Genomic DNA, 25,097 nt, shown 5'->3' on the forward strand with positions numbered 1-25,097 from the left:
GTGGTAGATCCTGGCGGAAGTTGGTCGTTTCTTTTCAAACCCACCCCCCTCTCTCCACCCTCCCCCACACCCACTCACTCGCTCATCCACCTGGACTGCACGTCTCTCGCCACTTGCTAGCGGCAACTACCATGAGCTTGACCTACCACCGCACCACAATTACTGATACTACCGCCTATTCCGCGTCCCCCTCCGCTGTTTCAGGAATCGATCGTTTCTGCTGCTGCTGCTCTCTTTGGTGTTGATCTGGTACATACTACTACTGCAGGGAAATAACAAAAAGGTCTCAGGAACTTCTACAGGAAAAAAAGAGAAAGGGAATCGAAAGTCGAAGGGAAATCTTTGAGGGACAAAAAGGTATAGAAAGAGCAAGCAAAAAAAAAGAGTGACGCAGAGTTGAATAACGGAGTTTCGAAGATCGAAAGAAGGAAAGAAAGAAAGGAAAGGATCAGCTTGAAGAGGAAGGAAGAGAGGAAGGGGGAAAGGTTGTTATTGGGAAAATAAAGTCCCAGGGTGAAGGAGATAAAACTGGGTCCGGGTTCTTTCTTCGTACACGATATCGCCAAATAATTTGTACCCCCCTTCGGAGAAGGGCACTCACAACCCGAAAAAAAGGGAAGGAGATATTCTCCAACCTACATTGATGAAGAGGGAGCGTCGGACGCTGTCAGTGCCTTCAATACACTACCAGGACGAGGTTGGTAGCAGCGGTGTCATTATGGACTCTGGAGGGTTTCTGGGAACAGGAGCCGGAGGTGGTGGAAGAGGAGGTGGAGCAGGTGGAGGAGCAGGTGGTGTTGGAAATGTTGGAGGTAACGGGAGCGCGGGGTGGCCTCCGCAACAGCAGCAGCAACATCAATTACCATCATCCAATTCTTTGTCTTTAGGGCAACCGCATCAGACGTTCAATCGGTCTCGTTCCGCCTCCACATCATCTTTATCAACACCAACGGGCGCAACCCCGTCTTCAACCAGTGGCATCGCTAAAAAGAAGGTTGTCACTGCTTGCCAGAGATGCCGGACCAGGAAGATCCGCTGCGACGGAGCACTCCCGTCCTGCAAAAGCTGCGTTAAGGCTGGTGTTGATTGCATTGAGGTCGACCGATCTGGTGATAACAACGTACCAAGGAGGTAAGAAATTATACACTGAACTTATCCTTAGTCCCTTGACTGAGATACTGTGGCGAGCTTTTTGACTGACTTCAATGCTGTACTCTTTTCATCTCGTGCTTGCTAGTCATGTCCTCGAATTGGAAAACAGGATCAAATGGTTAGAAGAACTTTTACGCACCAATTGCCCCGATGTGGATCTTTCTGCTGGGCCACCAGCGGAGCTTAGATCTCGTCCGGCACCTCCAGCAATTCGGATTGTTACTACTGGGCCTGATATGCACCCTCCACCATCGTCGATAAGCTCGACCTCGTCTCCAGCGTTTGCTCTCTCCCCCGCCTCGACTTGTCCCACCCCAGCGTCCTTTGAGTTTTCGCCCTCAGGCATGTCACCGGGCTACCTGGCTGCATACAGTCCATACACCTTCTCCGACTGCCCATCTCCGGCCCCAAGCCCAGCCCCCTCGAGCCCACTACTGCCAAGTCCTATGTTGCTACCGCAACAGGATACGACCGCTCAGGATGTTGCTCTCATATCACTATCAGCTATCGAGGAACCTAAATACATTGGCCCGTCATCCGGAATCTCATTCACTCGCCTCGTCTTTCGTGAAGCACAGGATGACCTCCGCCTCACTGAGTTTGATACAGGGAACAGAGATATAAAGCCCAATTTTGCGACTTCTGGAAGGCGCTGGCCAGGAACTAATGTAGAGCCAATACCTCTCCCTAGTTTGGACGAGTGTGGGACCTTATCAGGTAACTACTTCGACACTGTCGCCCTACAATACCCATTCCTATATCGTCCACACTTCGAGTCTTGTCTCGAAGCCGTGCATCAGGCAGCGAACAATGCGCCTTATCAGCTTCCACAAGGCTACACTCTCGCTGTCGCGCGGTTTCATGTTTTTCTCGTGCTCTCCATTGGTGCAAATATTCTTTCAAATCGTACTGGCCATCCTATGGATTCCGAACGATATTTTGCTAGCGCTATGCAGTGTATCGATGACATCACTCTCACAGGAAGTGTCCAGGCAACACAAAGTGCGCTGCTGTTGGCAATGAGATCTTTCCACGCTAGTTCTGGCGGGCTTAACCTCTGGTACTTGAACGCAATCATCATGGCAACTTGTGTCGACCTAGGATTGCAAAGAAAGATCTTTTTGTTTCAAGAACATGCTGCGATAAAACGTCGAGTGTTCTGGTGTGCTTATACACTCGACCGTAATCTTGGCATTTCTCTTGGCAGGCCATTCTCGTTGAGGGACGAAGCGTTTGATGTGGACTTTCCAAGTGAAAACGACAGTGATGAGGATTTACATTATCCTGCTTCATTGTCTATTGGTTCAAATATTCCCGCAGGTGCAGGGACTCCTCACTCTTCATTTTTGGGATCAATTTATCTATTCCGGATGACTAGAATACTGAGCAGCATCAAATCTACACTATATCGCATAACCCTACCTTCAATGGGGAAATGGCCCGCCGATACACAAGATTGGCAGAATACTATTCATCGCCAGCTTATGGACCTTCGTGAACAAGCACGACTTGGGTTGGGAGCATCTCGAAGAGGATCAGGAAGTAGCGGGAACCACCTTGGAAGTGGCCAAATAGTAGATCTCAAGTTTCACGAAGCCATTCAATTGCTTTTTAGGCCGTCACCCGCATTCCCGCTCCCTTCCGTATCAGCTCTTCAACATTGTTTCACTGCAGCCGTAGAGACCATTCGAATATACCACAAGCTTAAGATCTATGGAGGGCTGCAGTATACCTGGTTGACGGCGCACTCAATCTTTCTCAGTGGCTTCACAATGTTGAAAGTGTACAGTCAGTGCAGGGAGGTTCAGGCGCAGACAGCACACGAAACTCTATCTGAAGATATTAGGCATTGCTCTATGCTGCTCGACAGCTTGGCTCCCTCGTGGCCTATAGCACAGAGGTCGAAGGCAAAGTTTGACGCACTTGCTCAGACTACGTTATTACAAGCGTCGGCATCCTCATCTCGGATGCTATCGCCGCATGATGGCACTCGTCGTACTTCGTCGTCATCCTCTCATGGACGGATGTTCCCAGAGTTCTCAGGTCACACGCTAGAGGTTCCAGGAATGTCACATCACCCAACTCCTCACCCGAGCCCACACCCAAGCCCACACCCGAGCCCACACCCAAGTCCACAACCTCAAATGAGTAATGCAGCGAGTAATTGGTTTCCCAGTGAGCCTACCAGTAGCAATGGGGGGGCTGCGCCCATGGATACAAACTGGATGGAAACCCTCAATTGGCCAACTGAGCCCCTGATCTCCAGCGGTACAGGGTTTGAGGGACTGGACCCAAACGACGAGAGCTTGGGACTGCTAAGTGCATTCTTACATGTTCCAGCCCCCGGAGTCACAAACGGCGGAGATACCTCCATGTGGGGTATGGAACAAGAACACGAGACGAGGCTGTAACAAAATTCGTTTTCCTTGGGAGTACTTCAGGTTTATTGGTTTTTCCTTCTTCTGTTTGGCTACTTCCCCGATTTACTGAAGGCTATGGCATATCCTAAAGCGGTAAATAATGGGGTGCGGTTGTCCTATTAGACTGGGGGCGTACGATTAGGGTTTATTTCTATCGTCATCTTTATTACTGTCTGTTGTTTTTATTGTTTCACTATAGGAAGGTCTTTGCGCGGTCGTACATGAACTAAGATTAGTTATGGGGGCTGTGGTCAGCGCTTGTGTTTTGATAGCGGTACTTTTTGTGGGGATTTCATTTGGCATATTTTTTTCTTTTTCTTTCTTTTTTCCATTTTTAAGGTTCCAGAAGCAGCATCGTCTTTGGTGCGTTTGGTGTTTTTCCCGTTTCATTTCTGTCCCTCCCCCGCCTTCAGGCTCGGGCCTTTTGTATTTTCTTGTTTATTTCAGCTAGCTAAAATATGTTTTTTTTATTTTTTTTATTTTGGTTTTTGTACTGGGTTTGATTTTTTGAAATACCTATGATGTTCATTATTTGTGTATGTATCTTGATTTGATATTTTTGACATCGGGTTTAAGACATTTAGCACATATATATGGATAAGTGGTACATATCGCCGAAGAATAGTACGTACATAGTACACGCAACAGGTAAAACTCACACTTGTTATTGGGCTCCAGTGCTTCTAGAATATGATATGTAGATATCGATCGCAATGATTGGAGCGGTTACGCAACTAGAAGTAACTACGTATTTTCACCTCCGGAAAGGTACCTTGAAACATGCGTGCTGTCTGGTACATATATCAAGGCAGAAAACTGACTCTACAAGGCTCCTTCGAGTCAATATTGCCCGCCCCCTGGTGCTTTGGCCACCGAATTTCGAGGTGACTTTTAGATCGCTTTCGCCACATCCATACGTTGCGTCGTTGTGTACCAAGACACAAGCAATGAAAATCATTGACGCCCTTCGTATATATAACGCCACACCTGAATATGCACAGCCTCAATCCATCGCAGCCTCACCCTCAGAACAAATATTGCCAAGCCCCGATATCGAATGTATCGAATGTCCAGACACGCCTGAACCTGAGAGCCTGAAGAAACAATACCTAGAGTAGTAGAACACATAAAGCGGTTGACGCTGAACAACGGGCTATATCTGTACCGGGAGAGCACATACACACGCCTGACCAGTTTATTAGCTGCTTACTAACCGCACGGACGTGACTCCGCCCTGCGCGCGCGTATCAGGGCTAAACTAGGTAAAGTATGTACCTACACAGTACAGATTATTCGGTATAGCAGGCAAGTTTCTATGTGAAATTTAGATTGGGATCACCGAAACCCGTTCGTTATAGCAAACTTGTGGCTTTTTTGGCATTCGTTATATCGGCGAACAACTGTATACTACTGTGAGGTGAACTATGGCATTATGTATGCAAAAATTCTAAGTACAAACAATGCTACGGCCGCTTCGCTCCTCTTCATGATCATACCTGGGAGGGGCTAGCGCCCCCCCAGACCCCCACGACAAAATAACTCTTGAGACGCATAGCAAAAAACAAAGTGTCGCCAATTACCCAGTCAGCCATGTAAATACTTCCGAACAAAGTCGAGTTAACCATCTTCTAAACAAACTCCGATTAAAACCTTATGCAACCTAGTAACCAGTATCCCTATACAAAAGAAAAGCATTCCTACTAGTAAGGAATAAACCTATCGAACTTCACTCTCCCTTTTTAGCTCCCTTTTAGCCTCCAGAGCATTCCACATTTCCTCCCTGACGGCTTTGCACATTCTGTCCTCGGCCTATAGCTGTAGCTCAAGCTTACTCTTCTCAATCTCGAGTTTCGTATTCGCTGAGGCATTTTGAACGACCTCTTTGGCGTATAGCTGCGTTTTGGTACTGACTTCGGCGTCAAAGTAATAAAGCTTAAGAGCTATACTAGATATTTCAGCAGAAGTAAAACTAGAAGGTTCAGTAGAAAACGTACCGTACCAACCCCGATCCCCACCTTCCCAACACCAATCATTACCCACTTGGCCCAGCTATTGATGTTCTCGCTAATTCCCTTTCTCTCGTTAACATGATGACATCTCCCTGTCAGTTTACTTTTGATGCCTTTCCAAGCCCCGATATAGTTCTCTCTATTCCCTTGCAACGATGCTCATATTCTAGCCAAGTAACATAGCGACCAACAGCATCCTCAGGCTTATCACACTCCTCTTCCATTTTGGTTCAAACTTAAACAGAAGCAAACTTAAACATGCACTGGAAAGGCTTTTGACTTCCTACCTTTGTATTATAATTATGAAACTCTCTTTTGTAAACCGTAAGAGGTATGAAATGAGCTTTCAGACTGACACCCCGGATAGCTAAACGTTGAAAACTTCCCATAATTCAATGTTATCGGGTGGTTCAGTCTGAGTATTGTCAGGATGTACCGAAGGGATAGAGGCCCACCTATAGATATGGCTCGTTCCATGCATCCCCACCCCCCGGATTAGGCAAGGCCGAGTTTTGACTTACTCACGTGACGCTTCTCATAGGTCATGTGATTAAATTGAAACTCGGCCGCGCGAGTGGGTAGTTACTTTACTCCATGGGAAGGGGGGGATACATACGCTATGTTAAAAACCACGGTTATATTATATAATGGGGACGGGATGATCACATGTTAATCGTTTTGCATAGCCCCGTTATTTGGGCGCAGCGCCGGCATGCAGCCTTACTGATGTTAATTTCCGGAGAATCCGTCGGGGTTGAGGGGTCCGCGGCCGGGGGGTTGGGGGTTAATACGACACGTGGGGTTGAGTGGCCCGGCTGGGGGGCGAGGGCGGTTGTTTCGTTTCGAAGGTGGTCTTGGGTGTAGTTATGTGTATTTAGAAGAGAGTAGGGCGTTGTGGTCGTGAGTGGGGAAGGGCCTCGTGGGAAGTGTAGAACTTCTTTTTAATCTGGCTAGTTACGTTGTATAGGTGTGTATTGGTATGGATATATGAGTATATATGTACACATCAGCTTATACTAGGCTGTAGCTTTTGGAGAATCTTGTGCCAATAGTTAGGCTATATACATAGCAATGAGCCCTTTTTAGGCTCCGTCTCCTCACAAGGCTCTCCGTAGATAAAAGTTTAGAGTATGAGGTTAATGCCTTGGATGCGCCTTCAACCTTTTTTTGGGGGAGAGGAGTGATTTTGATTGAATGTACGTACTCTGAGGGATTTTCTAAAGTGAAGTTGTATATCGAGTGATAATATATGATGGAGACTATCGCGAATAATATTGGTCGATTTATTTTGAACTATGGAGAGGTACGAGTGGTAAATGTGTTTTGTTCTAGTAATGAAGATTCTGAGCGTGCTTGTCCTGGGCTGGAGTGGTCGATTTAGAAATAATATATATATTGGAGTAGTTAACTACTTAAGTCCCACGCCGTACTTTTCTATACAACCCAGAGGAATGGTAGTAGATTTAAAGCTCCGTTAAATCTCGACCTCTCGACCAGCATAGAAAACTATATACCCTAATCATAACTGATTGCTGTGTTCTGATTTTAAATTAAGGCAATAAGCTAGCGCTGGGTTATATATAGTGGAATGCATGGCTTGCATATGATGGGATTCTAGCGAGGTTTTATGACTTTGGGAACTAACTTCGACTAAGCATCGTGACTGTCTAAACAGTCAAATACCTACGTAGCTAGTCTTGATAAGCTCTGGCGCTATGCGTATACACCCAATCAGTCAGCCATTTTCGATTTGGGGAATACCCCTCGAGTGAAGGTTTTCGATCTTAAATGTTCCCCAACGCCTCATAGCCCCATCCTCTGGAAAAGTGGATAAGTGATTATCTCTTTCTCGCCGGAACATGGGTACATATTTGCATCACATATAAAGGGATATTAGCACACTTTTGGTATACGTCATTTTATTTCCCTTGAATTTTTTCTTCTCCTTAACCATCCATCTCATAGTCTTAACTCCAGCACATCTTCCGAGAAGTTTCGGATTATACGAGAATCTTACGATTCTCATGAGCCTCCCTCGGCTGTACAAATCTCCATAGCATCAGGGTCTATATGTGAGTCTAGAGACTGTCTGGCAAGTAATATCTTCCTGTCTTGATAACGCATCATATCCTGATGATTAGAGGTTAGTAATATATACATCCGGGCTACAAAAGGAATGCAAAGAGGTCTTACGATCTCAAATGAGTCTTTCATGATGTACCGTGTAATCGTAACATCTCGGCGTTGTCCAAGCCTATGAACACGTTCTACCGCCTGCTGCTCGATCATCGGGTTCCAATGTGGTTCTAAAACATGGACTCTGGAGGCACAGGTGAGGTTTATACTACACGAATTTAGAATCTGTCATATCCGACAATCTTATGCTGGACTGAATTACATACCCTACACCTCCAGCCATGAGAGATACTAGAATTACTATCACTTGAGGGTTTGTAGAAAATTCAGAGAGTGTGTTGTTTCTTTTCGAACGTGGCATTGAGCCATCAAGGCGGCAGAACATGATATTATTGGATGCGAGGGCAAATCCAACCAAATCCAGCATTCTTGTCCAGCTTGAGAAGACAACGCTAAAAAGGGACGACATATGTCAGTAGGCTTCATATACGTGCGGGGAAGTATGATGGCTCTTACTGTTTTGAAACCGGTTCGCATTTGATCATGTCCCATTTGTGCAGGTTTTTATTGAATCGATAAGTGCTTGGACCTTTGTCGAAGGGCCTTGATAATTGGGAAAAGCAGTTCCTATATTTTCTCGAGCTGCCCTAGCGCACAACTCACAACCAGGACCAAATGTATCTACATCCTCCGGGATAGCTCGGGCATTTATACATCTTTGACATATAACGCTATGAACGCAAGAAACCCGCCCAGCATCCATTTCCCAATCCCTCAACTGCATATGGCAAGTTGAACAACGAATTTCGAGGTCTCCCTGAGGTAGAAGGTCTTTGCCGTGATCACAAATCAATCTCAGTCTAAGGATCACTTGGAATGTACTATCACAAGCATCGTTGGCAGTAGTGCTTAGTTTTTGTTTGTGGCTGTCGTAAAGTATTCTTTCGCGGTCATTGAACTTGAGGTATTTTATGTTTTCGTTTCGTGCAGGTAATCTATCGCTTATGGTGTCCTTTGCTCTTCGGAGACACATCTGTCGTAATACACCACGTAAGGTTTTCATCCCCGAAGCATCTCCAGCCTTCAACTTAGCGGTAATATAGCGATCAAAGTCCTGTTTGGTATTTAAAGGCCCGAGTCTGAGAAATTTGAATAGCGTGGCGATGTCGGTGATATCATTTTGCAACGGTGTTCCAGTAATACACCATCTTCGATCAGCGCTGATGGCACACGCTGCCTGGCATTTAATTGTACTTGGTGTACGGATCTCATGCGCTGGAAATACACATGTAAGAGGTCATTTATTTTTTGAATTCGGAGTGATTGTACGTACCTTCATCCAAGATTACCCTAAACCAGTTGATTGTATACAAAGGACCACAGGAAGAGGAATTCTGTGCAGGCTTCGACCATTCTTGGGTAAGGGTTTGGAAGCTGGTGAACACAATGTCATATTGACTCAGTAATTGGGGATCTGTCGGTTTATTTTTACCGTAATAAACGAAGTATCTTAGGGCTTTGGGTTGAATGTGGCTATGAAAACTGTTAAAAACGGCTGTGGAAGAGACTAGTCAAGGGATCTCACACTGCTATTTGTTCTTCCCAGTTCCCTAATACTATATATATATAAAAGAAAAAAGAATTCCGAATTAGTACTTTTCTAGGGTGTTTATAGCTCTAGCTTTGGAAAGGACTGACCCGAGACAGGCGCAACTATTAAAGTAGCACCAGAACGAATCTTTTCTTCATGGACTGATAGTAAACCATTTCTAGTATTCAGTACCCGGGCCTCATCAAGATAGCTGACTATGAGCGATAATATTGTTAAGGTCTTCCCCAATCCCATATAATCAGCAAGAATTCCTCCTGAACTTGAAAATTGGTCAGAAAGTAAAAATCAAATTCCAGTGGTAGGATTCTCACTAGGTTCCATGATGGGACGAGTTTTGTTTAACTTGTTCTCTCATGGCAAGAAAGTATAAACCTTGTTCCTGATGTCTAATATCCTTGTTGGCTGCCATCTTGTTTTGTACCAGTTTGGGCCTTTGAACGTACTTGAGTAAGGGAGTCTTTAAGTATCTCATATCACCAGGAAGCTCGCCTTGGGTCTTTGACCCACAGAGATCATCAAAAATGTGGGATAAACTTGCAAGATGAACGGATACCTCGTCTTTTGTGTCCATTATCGAGTTATCTTCTGGTGTGACCCCACCTGTTAGGATAGATTTCGTGATATATATTGTAGCCCCAGGTCTCGACAGGACGTGGGGGTTGCGGTAAGGATACCCTGGTTCTGGAAATTTGGGATGCTGTAAGAAAACGCTATTTTTAGATAAAAAAAGTCCAATTCTGCTCCTGATAGTTGGATTTCCATATATATTGATGAAAATCCTTATATTACGAGCTTGGCCTCGTGATCTTTTACCTTGTCGTTCTGTAACCTCTTCGAAAGGCGAAAACGTGAGCGTCTGCATACGGACTAAAGGGAAATCGACCATTAGTGGTAAGAGTACTACAGATAATGAATGCGGAAGATATCCGACTAATGGTGCCGTCGCATGGATATCGATTACGACTTGTATTTCCTTCTGGCGAATGACCAATTCCAGGTTTAGTGGATGGCATTGATCTTCTCCCGACCTTTCCGCATGAAGTTTCTGCATGAAATCCAGGGCGCGATCTGTTGAGCCTATTGTCCCTTTAATCTTCACTAAAACTTTTAGCTATACATGATATGTAACATAATAGAGCTCTCTTTTCTGGAATCCCGCAGAAAATCCCCAACCCTTATGGGTCGGAAAAATCTGAACGATGAAGCTTCGAGATTCAAACATACCATTCCGAAACATGCTTCCTCGTCGCCTTCATCCAGAACGTTGAGATTGGCCATGGGCACGGTATTAAAGTCTATGTTTTGCTTTTCTATTAATTCAGCTTGACCCCGAAAATATTGAGCGCTTCCACCCCTTCCACCTGGCTGTAGAGGGAGCTTGAGTGAGCATTAAGATACTAATAGGAACTTTGAAGGCTTGGGGTTCTATACTTGTTCTGGCTCCTGACACGGCAATGGAGAGTAGCACAGCGAACCACTTGGGCTTGGGCATGAGCTATACCTCCCATCGTCTGCACATCGTCGTCTTTTTGTGGACTCTTCAAAGTCATCATCACTGCCTGGATCAGGTAGAAATATGTTAGGTGCCTCTCTAAAAGTTGAGAAATGGCTGGGGGATCCCGGAGTCGGCTCCAAAATATGCGAGGAAAGTAAGCTGTCAGTTTGTGAGCTAGCTAGTGCTATAGAGTCTGACATCGCCCGTGATCGTTTAGAAATATAGGGAGGTTCTTCTTTTTTTAATGTGGATCCATGGGGCTAGAGTTAAGTCAAGCACTGTAGAATAATCAGCCTTGCCCTCGACCAATAAACGCCCTAACGTATGAAGCGCGTAATAGGTAGGTACATGCATGCATACATCTATACGGCTGACTTATGGAAATCTAACCCCGCGCGCACCATATTCGATTATCAACTTCATCAGTATGACAACTGCGTTAAACATAGTGCCTCTCGCATATGATAGAGCTGCAAATAGGTTCCTGGGAAGCTTCACCGAAGATGAAAAAAAGAAGTATTTTGGGCAACCGACTTCTATAGACGATATCTGGGATCTGGTAGACGACTTGCAAGATCAACAGGGGTCTCGTGGGTCGTTATAAAACATGGCGCGTATCGAGCCGTTTATCAATGGAATGACTCAATATGCAAAAGTTATAGAGGTCTTTGTACAAGTGAAGCCTGAAATCATGGCTCTGATCTGGGTTGGTTAATCATATCTCATTATCACCTAATGAGTAGTTATATGAATACTGATAAGAGTACAGGGCCCTCTGAAATTGTTGCTTCAGGTATGCTCGTTTAGTTAAGTCTCTTGGGAAGAGGTGCCGCTTATGTTTTTTTTATAGCTGGCTAGTCAGTTCACCGAGAGCTTTGAGAAAATCCTGGACGCGATAGGGAGAATAGGGGAGAATCTTCCACGGTTCCAGAGGTTCTGTACGGCATTTTCGTATAATGATCAGATACAGGAGATCATAAGCACTGTATATGAAGATATCATGGAGTTTTATATAAGCGCCTGGAAATTCTTCAACCGTAGAGGTGAGACCAAATCTGTCGGACTACGGGGCTTACGACATGATTGTTTGGAAAATAACCTCCTAGTTATCTATAGCGTGGAAGATTATGTTTTCTTTGGTATGGGCTTCGTTTGAGACCAGATTTGGTCTTATTCTCAGAAACCTGCAAAGGCACCAAGCTTTGGTGGACAATGAAGCTCGTGCCGAAGATATCATACAATCACAGAAAGCACGAGAAGAAGAACTAAAACGGGCTGAAGAGCGCCAATTGGATGATATGCACCGAAAGATGAAAGAGATATTTGATTGGATCAAACCAGTCAATATTGTAGACCATAGGGAGAAATGTGGATACCTGAAGCAAGATGGTACCGGTGACTGGCTCATAAGAAGCAAAGATATTCAGGACTGGATTACCGGGAAGGGGAAGCAGTCGATTTGGCTGACAGGTAAACCTGGTTCTGGTAAGATTTATAAGTGGGCATGGCTATAAGAGTTCTTCTAATGTATAACCAAGGGAAAACAATTCTTTCGTACACACTCTTAGAGCACCTAGAGCTGAAGATGGCATCAGCAAGCCTCTCTGGCTTAGTCCTTTATTACTTCTGCAGCTACGAACAAGTCGACTCGAAAATATGCCAGAATATCCTTTGCGCCTTAATCTATCAGATAATCTCGCAGAAGCAAGATTTACTGGTATATGTTTACCCAGAGATTACGAAGCTCCTATCAGTACCAATGCTCCAGAAACTTTTGTACGAACTGATCGAGGCTTCAGTTTCTCCTTCCGAGTTTGTCTATGTTATTATTGACGGACTTGATGAACTTCCACAGACCGAACGAGAGAGATTAATGCGGATTTTGAAAGGGCTCAAACAAAAGCCATTGAGCTTAGCTTCTAGAATATTTGTAGCAAGCCGGGACTTGGCCGACATTCGTACTGTGTTCGAGAGGCAAAGACCCTTGGAGATTTCGATAAAAGACAATAATAAACATGATATATATCGATATATAGCTCACGAGTCATTGAGGGTGGTGGAGGAGTTTGGCTTCGAAGGAGCACAGCGACTATCTGTGCAGAAGGAAATCCAAAATAGTCTTTCTAGACGTGCAGATGGTACGTATGAAATTCCCTGGTCACATCCCATCAAGCTTTCTGACAGGATATACAGGAATGTTCCTCTGGGTTCATCTGGTCATCGAGAATTTACTCTCACAAGTCACTATAAAAGATATTCGGGACGCTCTAGACGATCTCCCGGCAGGGCTGAGCCAGGTGTAAGTAAGCTCTAGAAGGATACAGAGCTAGGATATCAATACTAAGCTATATCAACTATAGTTACGAGAGAATTATAGGTAAAATCAAGCATCTGGATGAAAAGAAAAGAAGCAAGGCAGAAAAGACTCTGGAGTGGATGACCTGCACATATCGCCCCTTGAAGGTCGAAGAGCTTGAGGATGCTTTATCGATGGAACTTCAGGATCCGGACCTCACTTTGAAAGAAGAAAAAAGACAACCTATTATCCGTCTACGTTGGCTTTGTGGGCCGATAATCGAGCTTTCTAAAGGAGTTGTAACCTTTGTTCATTTTACGGCGAAGGAGTCCGTCCCAGTTTTCATCAGCATTAAAGGGCAATATGAGCTAAGATAGCTACAGATATCTTCTGAGTCAACGTAGTGGACCTTTCGTTGATCGCATAAGCTCTCACTTGAGCATTTCTCGAGTATGCATAACGTATCAATGTTTCCGCTGCTTCGAGCCGGGTATTTCCAATGATGAGGCTGTTGGATTTCTACTCAACGGAGACTTGAGACTCTTCGATTACGTTCATTCGAACTGGTTCGAACATATCCGGGAATTTTGTAAGTTTAATCCCAGCCAAGAACAGATCGACATTCTGTCGACGTCTCTTAGGATTCTCTTTCGGAAACAATCTGTCTATATGAACGCATATCAGGCCAGTGTTGGACACAATCCCGCGTCGAACTCTGTCTTGGATGGGATTCCTGGAGCCAAGGAATTTTTCCGTTTCGAGCCCACGTTGAAAATTGGACTTATAGCTATTCTAGAGTTTCGGGAAAGAATGGAAAAGCAAAACCTGAAGCTGGGCCCTGGAGACGGTATGTGCTCACTTTTATCTGGCTTGCTATTATTATTGTATAGTCAGATATTGATATGTATACAAGGGATGTTAACAGATATTAGAACTGTCCCGTTGGTGCGATGAGAATACTCCGTCGACATTTTTAAGGGGTGCCCGGAGACTTCAAGATGCCCTTGAAGAGTTACTCAACGAGCAGCCATCTGATCCTCTCAAGGTAGAAGCAGCCCGCAAAGCTTACGGAAAAAACCTCTATTTCTGCAGATATCGGTTCTGTCAAAGTTTTTCAAGCGATGGATTTTTGACGTACAATGAGCGGAGACTGCACGAGGAGAGGTTGCATATCAGGCCATACAGATGCCCTGTTGAAGGTTGTTTTCGCGAGGGAGCTCCATTTCCAACCAAAGCCCCACTCCGCGACCATATAAGCAGATACCATATTGTCATACCTGATAAGATTTCTGCTCTAGATATTGAGGTACATATTTGTATTTCTATAAAAACCCCCCGTGAAATCGTAGAGATCCTTTCAGATTTTTTTTTTCTGTCTGTAGAGATTTTACCTACGATACGGAAAATGTGCAAATATATATTGTAGGAAAAACCAGTTTTTGAAAGTTACTTTTGGACTGATCTGGGTTTAATGGTAGATCTTGAGCACGCTATTCGAAACGATGAAATATGGAGGCACCGTTCGTCGAACCAAAAAAAATTTAAATACGCTTCCATCCCTCCCAGGAATGGCCACCGGAGTAGAAACCCGGGACGAGCAACGGGCCCAGGACGAGCAACGGGCCCAGGACAAGCAGCGGGCCCGGGACGAGCAACAGGCCCGGGACGAGCAACGGGCCCGGGGCGCGCAACGGACCCAGCAGATCGAGCAGATGTTGCAACGGGCCCTGGACGAGGGACCGGCCCTAGACAGGCAACAGCTGCTACAGATGCTACAGCTACGACAGTCCGAGTCGCGGCAGGCCGAGATCAGGCTACGAGACCTCTACACCAACGCGGGGCCCTGGACGAGGGACGACTGGGTCTGACGAGTGACGGAAAAGTTGCAAAAAGGGCTTAGCGCTAGTATTATGTAACATGAGATCACGTGGAATTTGAACTATATGTATGTGGGAGGGTGCGCACTGGAGTCGGAAACTCTTCGTCACTATATATCACGGCGCTGAGCAGCAACAACACCGCCACCCAGTACAGGGGAAGGAAGAAGAAGAAATAACTGTATATACAAATAGACTAGCTAACAGAAAATATACTACCACTTTATATGACCTCCTTTGGCTTTTGTGACCGCCCTCAATCTTTCTGGCATTGAATCCACCCATTTATCAAGCATTCTTTGTGGTAACCTCAGCTCCCCCGCTCCTCCTTTGCCGCCTGGACCAGTTCCTGGACATTTCTGGGCCTAGTATTTCTCTCTCTGAACCGTTTTCTAAGCCTTTGTTTGAGGGCAGTCCAGGCATTTTCAATTGAATTGAGGTCTGGAGATGTTGTAAATAGGGTGCGAGTCTACTAGTCTAGTCGTCTCAAATAACAAATAGAGTAGAGTATGATATATCGGGTAGCTAGTCCCGGTTAGGTAAGGTACGTAGTGTCAAATGACGTTAGATCTGACGCATCTTGGGGATCCCGACCTTCGTACCTACCTCCTACCTCCTACCTATCTCATACCTCCCTACCGCCTACCTACCTACCTCCATATTCTGATACCTACTGACACCACTATAGACTTCTAAATCTACGCCCAAGTCGACGCCCAAAGCAACGCCCTAATTGACACCCAAATCGATGACTGAATCGAGCAAAAGGTAGGTAGGTAGGCAGGCAATCACCAGGTTTTGCACGGAGTCTTTTATTTCGCTTGGGGCGACGCTTGGGGTGAGGAGTGACGTCGTACTACCTATTAACTACTGTTCACAACCTTTTCGAATTACACAACCTTTTCGAACCACAACCTTTTCGAACCACAACTCAACCTGCCCGAACTGCTACTCTTCCCTCAAGCAGTCAGAAACTCAATAAATTGTTCTATGAGAAATTCCGTTTTTTTTAATCTTTTTTTTTTTTTTTTTTAATTCATGTAGTTTTAATTGATTCTAGGTACAAAACTCTGCATGCAGTCTTAGACTATGGCATAAAAGATACCTCTCCCCGACTTAGAAACTAAATTCCACAACCCCAGATGAACAAAGGAAAACTATGAAAAGAAGCAAAACATTAACACTTTGACTGGTTGACTGCAAGGAAAAAACCGCTTTGGCGGCCCGTGTCCGACATAAGAAATCCTCCTGCTGGTTTCAAATAACCTGTTGCCCCTTGGGGGTCTTTAGTGGGTGCGGGGTACCCTGATTTGGGTTGGGTTTTGCGGTGGCTAGGTGGTGGAGGGGGGGGAGCTGAGCGTGCTTGACATCTCAGATCTGGACATGAGGGGGGAGATATGTTCCTTTCTGGGGAAGTTCGTTTTGGTGGTGGTGATGAAAGCTCCTAGAGCTAGCGAGTTGGTGCGGTCGTTCCAGATCTCTTCAAGGGTTTTGATTCCTGGGAGAAGTTGGGCGCGTTGGGTTGCCTTTGCTCGGCAGAGGAGGATGGCATGCTCGGTGGTTTCAGGGCCTTCACCGCATCTGTCACACTTATCGGAGAGGTGGAGGTTGAGCCAGGATTTGTGGCCTCTGAGGTAGCTTTTTTGGGCTCTCATTTGATGGATTCGGGTAGCCGTGAATTTATGTAAGTCCATGAAGAACTCGGGGCTTCTGGTGAGGGGGAAGGAGTAGTAGGGGGGTGTCGGAAAATCTTGTGCCCAGTTATTCAGCATCTGATCTTTGGCTTGTTTTGGGAGGAGTTTGTGGTCGGTTCCGCCTGCGATTGGGTAGCGGAGGAGGGAGCAGAGATGTTCGATGGGGAGGTAGGCCACACCCTTCGTTGCCGTTGAGTTCCACTTTTTGGGTGGGTTGGGGCGGCCGCGAAGGAGGTGCGTGTGAGAGGGGACCCTGTCGGGGGTCAGGGTGGGGAAGGAGGGGTGGCAGCATCCTGTCACTGGGTTGTTGAGAGGGTGGGCAAGTAGGACGCGGATGGCGAACTTTGTTTTCAGGTAGTGGATGTAGTTGATGAGTGGGGGGCAGTGTGCCTCGGCCCAGAGGACGCGTTGGTTGGTTGCCCTGAAGCAGCCGGTGGCCCATCTGAGGACTGAGTTCCAGAATTTATTCATGGCCTTGAGGGAGCTGGTGGGGGTTAGGACGGATGCCCCGTATGTGAGCATTGGGCGTACGGCTAGAAGGGCAATTTTCCTGCAGTTGGATGAGGAGAGGCCTTTGCCGGGGGAGGAGAATCTTTGAAGGATTCCGAAGCTGGCCTGGGCGGAGGCTAGCCGGCGGATGAAGTGGGTGTTTGGGTTGAAGTTTGGGGATAGCCAGAAGCCAACCCATCTGACTTGATGTCCTGGGTGGAAGGCCTGATTATCGAGAGTGATGGGGAGTGTGCAGATCGGCGCCTTGTCTTTGGGGGTGCGCCAGTGCATGAGTTCGGTCTTGGGGATTGAGAAGGTGGTGTTCTGGGCGGCCGTGATAGTCGTGATCACCTTGAAGTGTTCTTCGAGGATGTGGATGTTCTGTTGGTAACTGGGGGAACCCACAGTTATTGCGAAATCATCAACGTAGGAGAGGGTGAGCCCCGGGGAGGGATCGTGGAGGTGGAGGATGTTCATATATATGACGAAGAGTAGAGGCGATATGGGGGAGCCTTGGGGAACTCCGACTTGGACAGGGGTTGGGATTCTTGGAGAGCCTTTATAGAGGAGGGTGATGTGCCTGTCTGAGAGAAACGAGAGGACCCAGTTGATGATGTAGGGGGGGGTGGCTTTGGCCGCGAGGATGGAGGCAAGGGTGTGTTTGACGACATTATCGAAGCCTCCCTTGATATCGAGGAAGAGGGTGGAGACTTTTAGTTTGGCATGTTGCATGGCTTTGGTCTCGTGGAGGAGCGTGGTGACTGCATCGGCTGTGGAGAGGCCGGCTACTGATCCGCATTGGTGGGGGTGGATGAGACCTACCGCCTTGGCGATAGATGCGAGGCGAAGGGTGACGATCTTCTCGAGTATTTTGGAGAAGGTTTGGAGGAGGACGATTATTCTGTAGGAGGTGGGGAGGGAGTAGTCGGCTTTGTTCGGTTTTGCCAGAATAACTCCATTTGCTCTTTTGAGGGAGAGGGGGTGGTAGCCGCTTTTTAGTAGTGGGTTGAGGAGCGCGGGGATGATTTTTGGGTTGGCCTTATGGACCCCCTTCCATACTGAGTAAGGGATGGTGTCTGGGCCAGGGGCTGAAAGGTTTGAGGTGGGGAGGAGGGTGGTCCTTACTTCCTCGGGGGTGATGTCTGGGACGTGGGCGAAGTTAAGAGGGGGGGGGGGAGCCGGTGTCAGGTCTAGGCGGAAAAAATGCTTTGACAAGATTCTGGTTCAGTAATGCGGGGGTGGGGGAGTTCGGGAGGGATGGGACTCTGTCATCCGATCTTGTTGCCATCTTCTTGAGTTTCCAGACGTCGCTGGTGGCTGCGTTAGACACGAAGGCGTTCCAGTGAGTGCGTTTCGCGTTTTTGATCGCGCTGAAGTAGGCATTTTTTGCCGCTTTGACTTCGAAGGGGGGGCTGAGGCCTCTCCTGAAGTCGCGGTGGACGGAGTGGTAGATTGTGCGGAGTTGGGTTATGTTGGGGTTCCACCACGGTTTCGACCATTTGGTGACTGTTCTGGAGGGGGTGTGGCTCTTCAGTGTATCTGTGAGTTTTTGCAGTGATTGTTCAAACCAAGTATCGAGGTTTGCCGAGGGGTCGGGGTCGGGGACTGTGAGGTTTTGGAGCGTGGGTTGGAGGCTTGACCAGTCTGTAAGTTTCCAGTTGGGGCCAATGATGGGGGTGAAGTCGGTGTTAGGGAGGGCGAAGGTGATGGCGATAGCCCTGTGGTCGGAACCGGTGGCTTCGGGGAGTGGTTGCCATTTGCTGAATAGGGAGAGGGCTCTTGCGTTTGCAAAGGCGAGGTCAATTACTCCATGCCTTTTTCGGGGGTCTGGGGAGTGACGGGTATAGGTGCCTGGGTAGTTCAGGAGTGAGAAGTTGTTGGTTGTGGCGGAGTGGGTGTATGGCCCTGAGAGGCGAAGTTCTCCGTCGGAGAAGTTCCTCATGGGGTCTGCTGCAGGGGAGTGGATGTGGAAATCTCCTACTACAATGAGGGGGTTGGGGTGTGGGTGAAGATTTCGGATGGGTTGATCGATCTCGAGGAGTTGGACAACTGTCTGTTGTAGATGTTGGTTATCGTGAGGGTGGAGTGGGAGTTTTGGGAGGTTGGGAGGAACAAGTTGATTGAAATGAGGTCTCCTCTATGAGAGGGAGATGCTGTTGCTGAGTTGCGCTCGAGGAGGTGGTTGGCGACGTAGATGCAGGTGGATATTTTATCCTCAGCGCTGGTAGGGGAGGGGGAGTATAGTGTAACGGGGGCAGCCTATCTATGTATCGCTAGAATCCAATAGAATAGATGCGGCCGTGCAAGATAGAAATCAGGTGCAGATTTATTCAAAGATACTATCGCTAGAACTCAATAATCTTTAAGGGCTCTGTTACCAATAAATGGTCTACTCGAAGATGAGGATCAGGTCAGTTGGGCGGGAATGATCCTGAGTACTTATACTCCAAAGGATTCTATTCTCTGCTCCTACTTCCTTACTAAGTTCCGGTGCTGCCTCCTAGTGGAAGGGAAGCAATACCATCGCTACCCCGCTTCTCTCTAAGCGTCAGCGAGTGCTTCCGATTCCGAAGGCAACCACCCTTAGTCAAAGCCTTTGTAACACCTGCAGCCTTTGTTGCCACACAACTAGGGGCCTGCATGAATGAGCTGCCGCTCAGGTGTAAGCTTAATCATTGCTGTAGAGCTTCCGCTTATTGTAGACTTCCCAGGCATAGTCTCTTCCACTGCTGGCGGACTTCCAATGCTCAGAGGATGTGGAGGATCGCTGAGCACTCAGAGCTTCACTCTGGCTAGCCTTCTAATCATTGGCGAGGCACAGACTCGTCAGTCATTGCTCCCATGAGTAGATCCTCTTCCTAGCGCTCAGAATGTAGTTACTCTGACAGCTGGTAGCTAACCACACTGCCGGTACTTGCATGTCACTGTGCAACTGGCTTCTAACAATAACTCTCAGCATGTAACCGGGCCCTGTGTGTACTCATACACCAGACAGTTGAAATGGCTCCGTTACACTACTCCCCTCTTCCAGGATCTTGGTCTCCGAGATCTATAATCTGTATCTATTTATCTATGCAATACTATATGACAAGGAAACTCCTTTGGTGTGGAAGGGGACGAGAATGTTAAAGGAAATGCTACTGGCCTAGAGCCCTCTTATCTCTGGGCTTCTTAGGGTACCTCATATGGAAATCCCGGAGGGCTTCTTCAGCACTCTTCCTGAGATGTTCCCAGGGTTCCCATGTAGCGTCCTCGTTCTCATATCCTTCCCACAGCACCAGGTATTCCACCCTTCTCCTCTTCCTATTGACTCGGCTATCAGCTACTTCCCGGACGATCCAGTTTTGTTCTCCTGTAATCTCCTCAGGTTCCGGTGGGGAACTCTTCTCTCAGGATCTATTGGTGCTCTATAGGGTTCTAGGAGAGAGACATGGAAGACAGGGTGGATTCCCATTTGCGGGGGAAGAGAGAGCTTGTAGGCACGGGTACCAATAGCTTCTAAGACCTTGAAGGGTCCCATCTTCTTCTGATCCAATTTTCCCAATGGCCGCTTTGTTTGCACATTGCGCCGGTCTAACATAACTTCGTCTCCAGGCTTGATTTCAGGGGGTGCCAGGGCATGTGCATCATACCACCGGGCCATCCTTAGTCTAGCCTTTCCCAAGCTTGCGTTCATAGCCTGCCAGATAGATTCCCATTGAGATACCATGACCTCGCTTGCTGGATTATTCCATTCAACACCTTCTTTTGGGGCCGGCCAGTTGGTTCTGGGTTCATATCCATAGTTGGCATAGAAAGCCGATACTTTGGTAGACTCAGAAACCGCCGAGTTATATGCATACTCTGCCAAAGGCAAGAGGTCTGCCCAGTCATCCTGTTGATATGAACAATAACTCCGCAAGTAATGCTCCAGGGTCTGGTTAACTCTTTCTGTTTGGCCGTCCGTTTGGGGATGGAAAGAAGTGGACATCTTCAGCTTCACATTGAGGAGGCTCATGAGAGATTGCCAAAAATGAGAAATGAACCTGCTATCTCTGTCCGAGACTATGTCATCAGGTAACCCATGGAGTCTCCAGACTTCCTTCAAGAACAACTTAGCCAAATCTTCCGTTTTGTTGAGTGTAGGAAGTGGGATGTAATGTGCCATCTTTGAGAAGCGGTCCACTATTACCCAGATCTTTGTAAACCCATTGGATTCCGGTAATCCCACAATAAAGTCCATAGAGATGGAAGTCCATGGCCGATAAGGTATCTCCAGTGGTTGGAGCATACCGAACTTCTTATGTCTTGAGGTCTTATTCCTCTGGCAGCTGTCGCAGCTCCGGACATATTCCTCAACATCTTTATCCATGTTGGGCCAAAAGAAGTTGTTTTTTACCCGCTCTAATGTCTTGAACTGACCGAAATGGCCCGCCACTTTAGAGTCATGGGTATCGGTCAGGATATCCATCTGGAGCTTCTTGTTTTTGGGAATATACCATCGATTCTTGTAGAAGATGAGGCCGTCCTTGACAGACAAGTTCTGGTCCAAGTTTGGTTTCCTTTCAACCAGGGAGCGGTGCAGTTCCTGCAAGATTCCATCCTCTTTAGCTGCCATACATAGGCGCTCTAAGAATGTGTTCTGCAATTGATTCACCCTGACAGCCGCTAGCTTAACAGGATCCAAAACCAATTGACCTGGCCTAAAAAACATCTGTGGCTCCGGCCGCAAGGTTTCACTCCCCTCTTCAGGGCGGTGATCCCAACGCCTTGATAGCACATCAGGTTTGCCATTCCTTTCTCCCGGTCTGTAGACAACTTTGAAATTGTAGCCTGCTAGGTCCTCAGACCATCTAGCTTGCCGCCTAGTGAGAACCTTGGTAGAGTTGAAGTACTCTAAATTCTTGTGGTCTGTGAAAACCGTGATCTCCAGCTCGCAACTCTTGAGCATATGCTCCCATTCCCGGAAAGATGCTACAATAGCTCCCATTTCCTTATCATGAATGTCATAGTTGATCTCAGCCGGGGAGAACTTCTTAGAATAGAAAGCTACCGGGTGTAGTTTCCCATCTTCCCCATACTGAGAGAGCACCGCTCCTTTGGCATAGTCACTGGCATCAGTTTCGACCACAGTTCTTCTGCTAGGGTCAAAATGGAGAAGGATTGGAGCGCTTGTGAATAGCCTCTTGAGTTCCTCAAATGCTTGTTCACAGGCTGCGGTCCAATACCATTTCTTGTCATTTTGCAAGAGGTCGGTCAATGGTTTGCAAACTTTACTGAAGCCTTCAATAAAGCGGCGATAGAAGTTTGCAAATCCCAGGAAACCTTGCACTCCCTTAATATTTCGGGGTACTGGCCATTCCTGAACCGCCTCTACCTTGTCCTCTGACATAGATACTCCCCTTTCCGAGATGTGGTAGCCAAGATATTCTACTTCTCGGACATGGAAGGATGTCTTGCTGATGGAGGCACACAGTTTTGCTTCTCTGAGCTTCTGTAGAACCTTCTCAACCAGCCTTTCATGCTCTTCCTCAGTCTCTGAGTAGATGAGGATGTCGTCGATATAGACAACCACTCCTTCATCCAGTAGTTCCTTTAGCACATCATTGATCATTGCCTGGAAGGCGGAAGGGGCGTTGCATAGACCGAATGGCATCACATTATACTGATACAGTCCATAGCGGGTTCTGAAAGCGGTTTTCCACTCATGACCTTCTGCTATCCTGATCAAGTTGAAGCCATTCTTCAGGTCTATCTTTGTGAAGATCTTGGCTTTGAACAACCTATCCCTGAGCTCACTCATGATAGGCAGCGGATACTTGTCCTTGACAGTGACCTTGTTCAACCCTCTGTAATCAACACAAATTCGCCATGTCCCATCCTTCTTAGGTATGAACAATATGGGCGCCGCTGCTGGGCTGCTAGATCTAGAGATCTTTCCTAAAGACAACTCTTTGTCCAGGTACTCTCGGAGGGCTTTCAGCTCTGGAGCGGAACAGGGGTATAGTGGGCCAAATGGGGGAGCGGTACCAGGCAAGAGGTTGATCTTCAGATCGTTTCGGGAGTGTGGAGGCAGCTCCTGTATCTTCTCTTGACTGAATACGTCGGCCCATTCCCTATAGCGGAGAGGTATCCTTTCAGAGATATCTCCTCCATCCTCATCATGCCATACTGAAGCGGCCAGCTGATACACTACATCTTCTTCTTCCATCAGTTGGTATGAAGAGATGAGTTCAAACTTGATCGCTGCTGGGAGACAGTTCTGCTTGCAGTAGTCACTTCGCCAGCTTATGGTATTGAGTTCCCAATTGATGTCCGGGTTGTGCTTCCTTGCTGTTAAGGAAAATGGCTAGTGCTAAGCGATAATTCTGTAGCGTTTAAACTGATGATATTGTAAAACCGGATTCCCTTGACTTGATGGTTGATGATACCCTCAAGTCTTCGCAGAATCAAGCCCTATTTATACATGTTGGAACCTATGCCAAGGCCCGCTTTCTAATACTAACTGATACAACGATAATAGAATAAGATAACGCTCCCGAAGATAACCCAGATAGAAAAGCGCCCCCGCATAGTCCCGTCCTCCATTCTAATTCCGACACGTAACCATGAACCTTGCAATTGCCAGTCATCGGGTTGTACCATACTATTATCCTAGACCTACTTCCCCAAGTAGAACAGCCTACAGCCGTAAGCCCCGCTTCCTATTCTATTCCGGGTGAGACACCCAATAGTAAACGTGCCGTCATAATAGTATAACACTAGTGTGGTAACATCGCGTGCTCCCACACTACCCGATACCTTTCTATGCTTGTCCTTTCGTTACCCGACCGTCCTCGCATCACAACCCGTCACTCGTATCCCTCATTGTCCTAAGCCTCTAGAACAGTGTTCCGTAGTTCCTGTAACACTACTCCCCCTTCCTAGACGTCGCCCTCGACCGTTAAAAACCCTTCTATACTAAAAACCCTGTGGGAAAAGTCATAGAGTAGGGAAAGGTATCGAGCTTAGTCCCGCCTGTTCCGTTGTCGCTTATGAGCCCGGTCATTATCGATCGCTGGGCCTCGACTTCGCGTATGGGGTCGTGTGTTCGAGGTTGGCTGGAAATTCTCGTCTGCCAATGCCTCCTGTGGCTCGGGTGTTGCCAGTCGCTTTCGTGTATTTTGTTTTCTGGTGGGATTCGGGTCCTCGCGATAGGGTCGCAGCAGCATCTCGTGAAAGACGTCGTGAACCTTCCATTCTACCGGAAGTTCGAGACGGTAAGCCCGATTGCCCACCACTGCTGAAACTGTAAATGGCCCTGTGAACTTGTCTGACCACTTGGAGTATCCTCCTAGGTTCCGAGTGTCCAGCAAGACTTTCTGACCGATAGTGAACCGCTGTACTGCCGGTCCTGGCTTTGACGCCATCCTGTCGAAGGTCTTCTGTAGCGTGTCTCTCGCTAACTCATGAGCCGTGATGATCTCATCCAAGTAGTTGTTCCCGTTGGCGTCTAATCGTTCGATCTCTGCATCCGTAGGCCAATCCGTTCGAGGGTGGAAGCCATAATTGCAGTAGAACGGCGATTGCCCCGTCGACGTATGCTTCGCATTGTTGTAGGCGTATTCACAGATAGGTAACAGGTCCTTCCATTTCTTGCCTGTTCCTGCCGTATATGCCCGAATATAACCTTCCATGTGTTGGTTGGTCCGCTCTGTTTGGCCGTCGGTTTGGGGGTGGAATGAGGTGGAGAGTCTTCTACGAATCCCCAGTCTGTCCGTAATTGCCGCCCAGAATGCTGACACGAACTGCGTTCCTCTGTCTGAGACGATGCTCCTAGGAAGTCCGTGGAAACGCCAGATGTCTTTGACGAATGCGTTGGCGGTTTGTTCCGCGTTGATTCCCGTCATTGGAATGAAGTGAGCCATCTTCGTAAAACGGTCCACGACTACCAATACG

General features: G+C 47.2%; 5 protein-coding genes across 5 annotated transcripts; 2 read left to right on the forward strand and 3 right to left on the reverse strand.

The window, feature by feature from the left end:
* Window positions 1–643: 643 nt before the first annotated feature.
* LAJ45_11633 (uncharacterized protein) lies at window positions 644–3,563 on the forward strand (the record flags this gene model as incomplete). Its single annotated transcript, XM_046121115.1, has 2 exons — window positions 644–1,131; window positions 1,238–3,563. The coding sequence occupies 2 exons, from the start codon at window positions 644–646 to the stop codon at window positions 3,561–3,563; spliced, it is 2,814 nt and encodes a 937-aa protein (XP_045965691.1).
* A 1,818-nt stretch (window positions 3,564–5,381) lies between these two features.
* LAJ45_11634 (uncharacterized protein) lies at window positions 5,382–5,805 on the reverse strand (the record flags this gene model as incomplete). The annotated part of the gene is made up of 3 exons (XM_046121116.1): window positions 5,382–5,512; window positions 5,567–5,621; window positions 5,686–5,805. The coding sequence occupies 3 exons, from the start codon at window positions 5,803–5,805 to the stop codon at window positions 5,382–5,384; spliced, it is 306 nt and encodes a 101-aa protein (XP_045965692.1).
* A 1,798-nt stretch (window positions 5,806–7,603) lies between these two features.
* LAJ45_11635 (uncharacterized protein) lies at window positions 7,604–11,024 on the reverse strand (the record flags this gene model as incomplete). Its single annotated transcript, XM_046121117.1, has 15 exons — window positions 7,604–7,711; window positions 7,775–7,925; window positions 7,984–8,169; window positions 8,234–8,306; window positions 8,381–8,992; window positions 9,051–9,250; window positions 9,303–9,333; window positions 9,416–9,588; window positions 9,641–9,715; window positions 9,773–9,914; window positions 10,004–10,010; window positions 10,143–10,160; window positions 10,234–10,422; window positions 10,554–10,694; window positions 10,761–11,024. 15 exons carry the CDS (start codon window positions 11,022–11,024, stop codon window positions 7,604–7,606), a joined length of 2,370 nt encoding a protein of 789 aa, XP_045965693.1.
* A 407-nt stretch (window positions 11,025–11,431) lies between these two features.
* LAJ45_11636 (uncharacterized protein) lies at window positions 11,432–14,988 on the forward strand (the record flags this gene model as incomplete). The annotated part of the gene is made up of 10 exons (XM_046121118.1): window positions 11,432–11,530; window positions 11,594–11,617; window positions 11,675–11,867; window positions 11,941–12,309; window positions 12,363–12,962; window positions 13,018–13,123; window positions 13,185–13,448; window positions 13,504–13,967; window positions 14,053–14,426; window positions 14,599–14,988. 10 exons carry the CDS (start codon window positions 11,432–11,434, stop codon window positions 14,986–14,988), a joined length of 2,883 nt encoding a protein of 960 aa, XP_045965694.1.
* A 9,178-nt stretch (window positions 14,989–24,166) lies between these two features.
* On the reverse strand, window positions 24,167–25,066 carry LAJ45_11637 (uncharacterized protein; the record flags this gene model as incomplete). Its single annotated transcript, XM_046121119.1, has 1 exon — window positions 24,167–25,066. One exon carries the CDS (start codon window positions 25,064–25,066, stop codon window positions 24,167–24,169), a length of 900 nt encoding a protein of 299 aa, XP_045965695.1.
* Window positions 25,067–25,097: the final 31 nt, after the last annotated feature.

The sequence above is a fragment of the Morchella importuna genome (assembly GCF_003444635.1).
Source record: "Morchella importuna strain M04M26 chromosome Unknown Morimp01GS079, whole genome shotgun sequence".
Classification (NCBI taxonomy): domain Eukaryota; kingdom Fungi; phylum Ascomycota; class Pezizomycetes; order Pezizales; family Morchellaceae; genus Morchella; species Morchella importuna.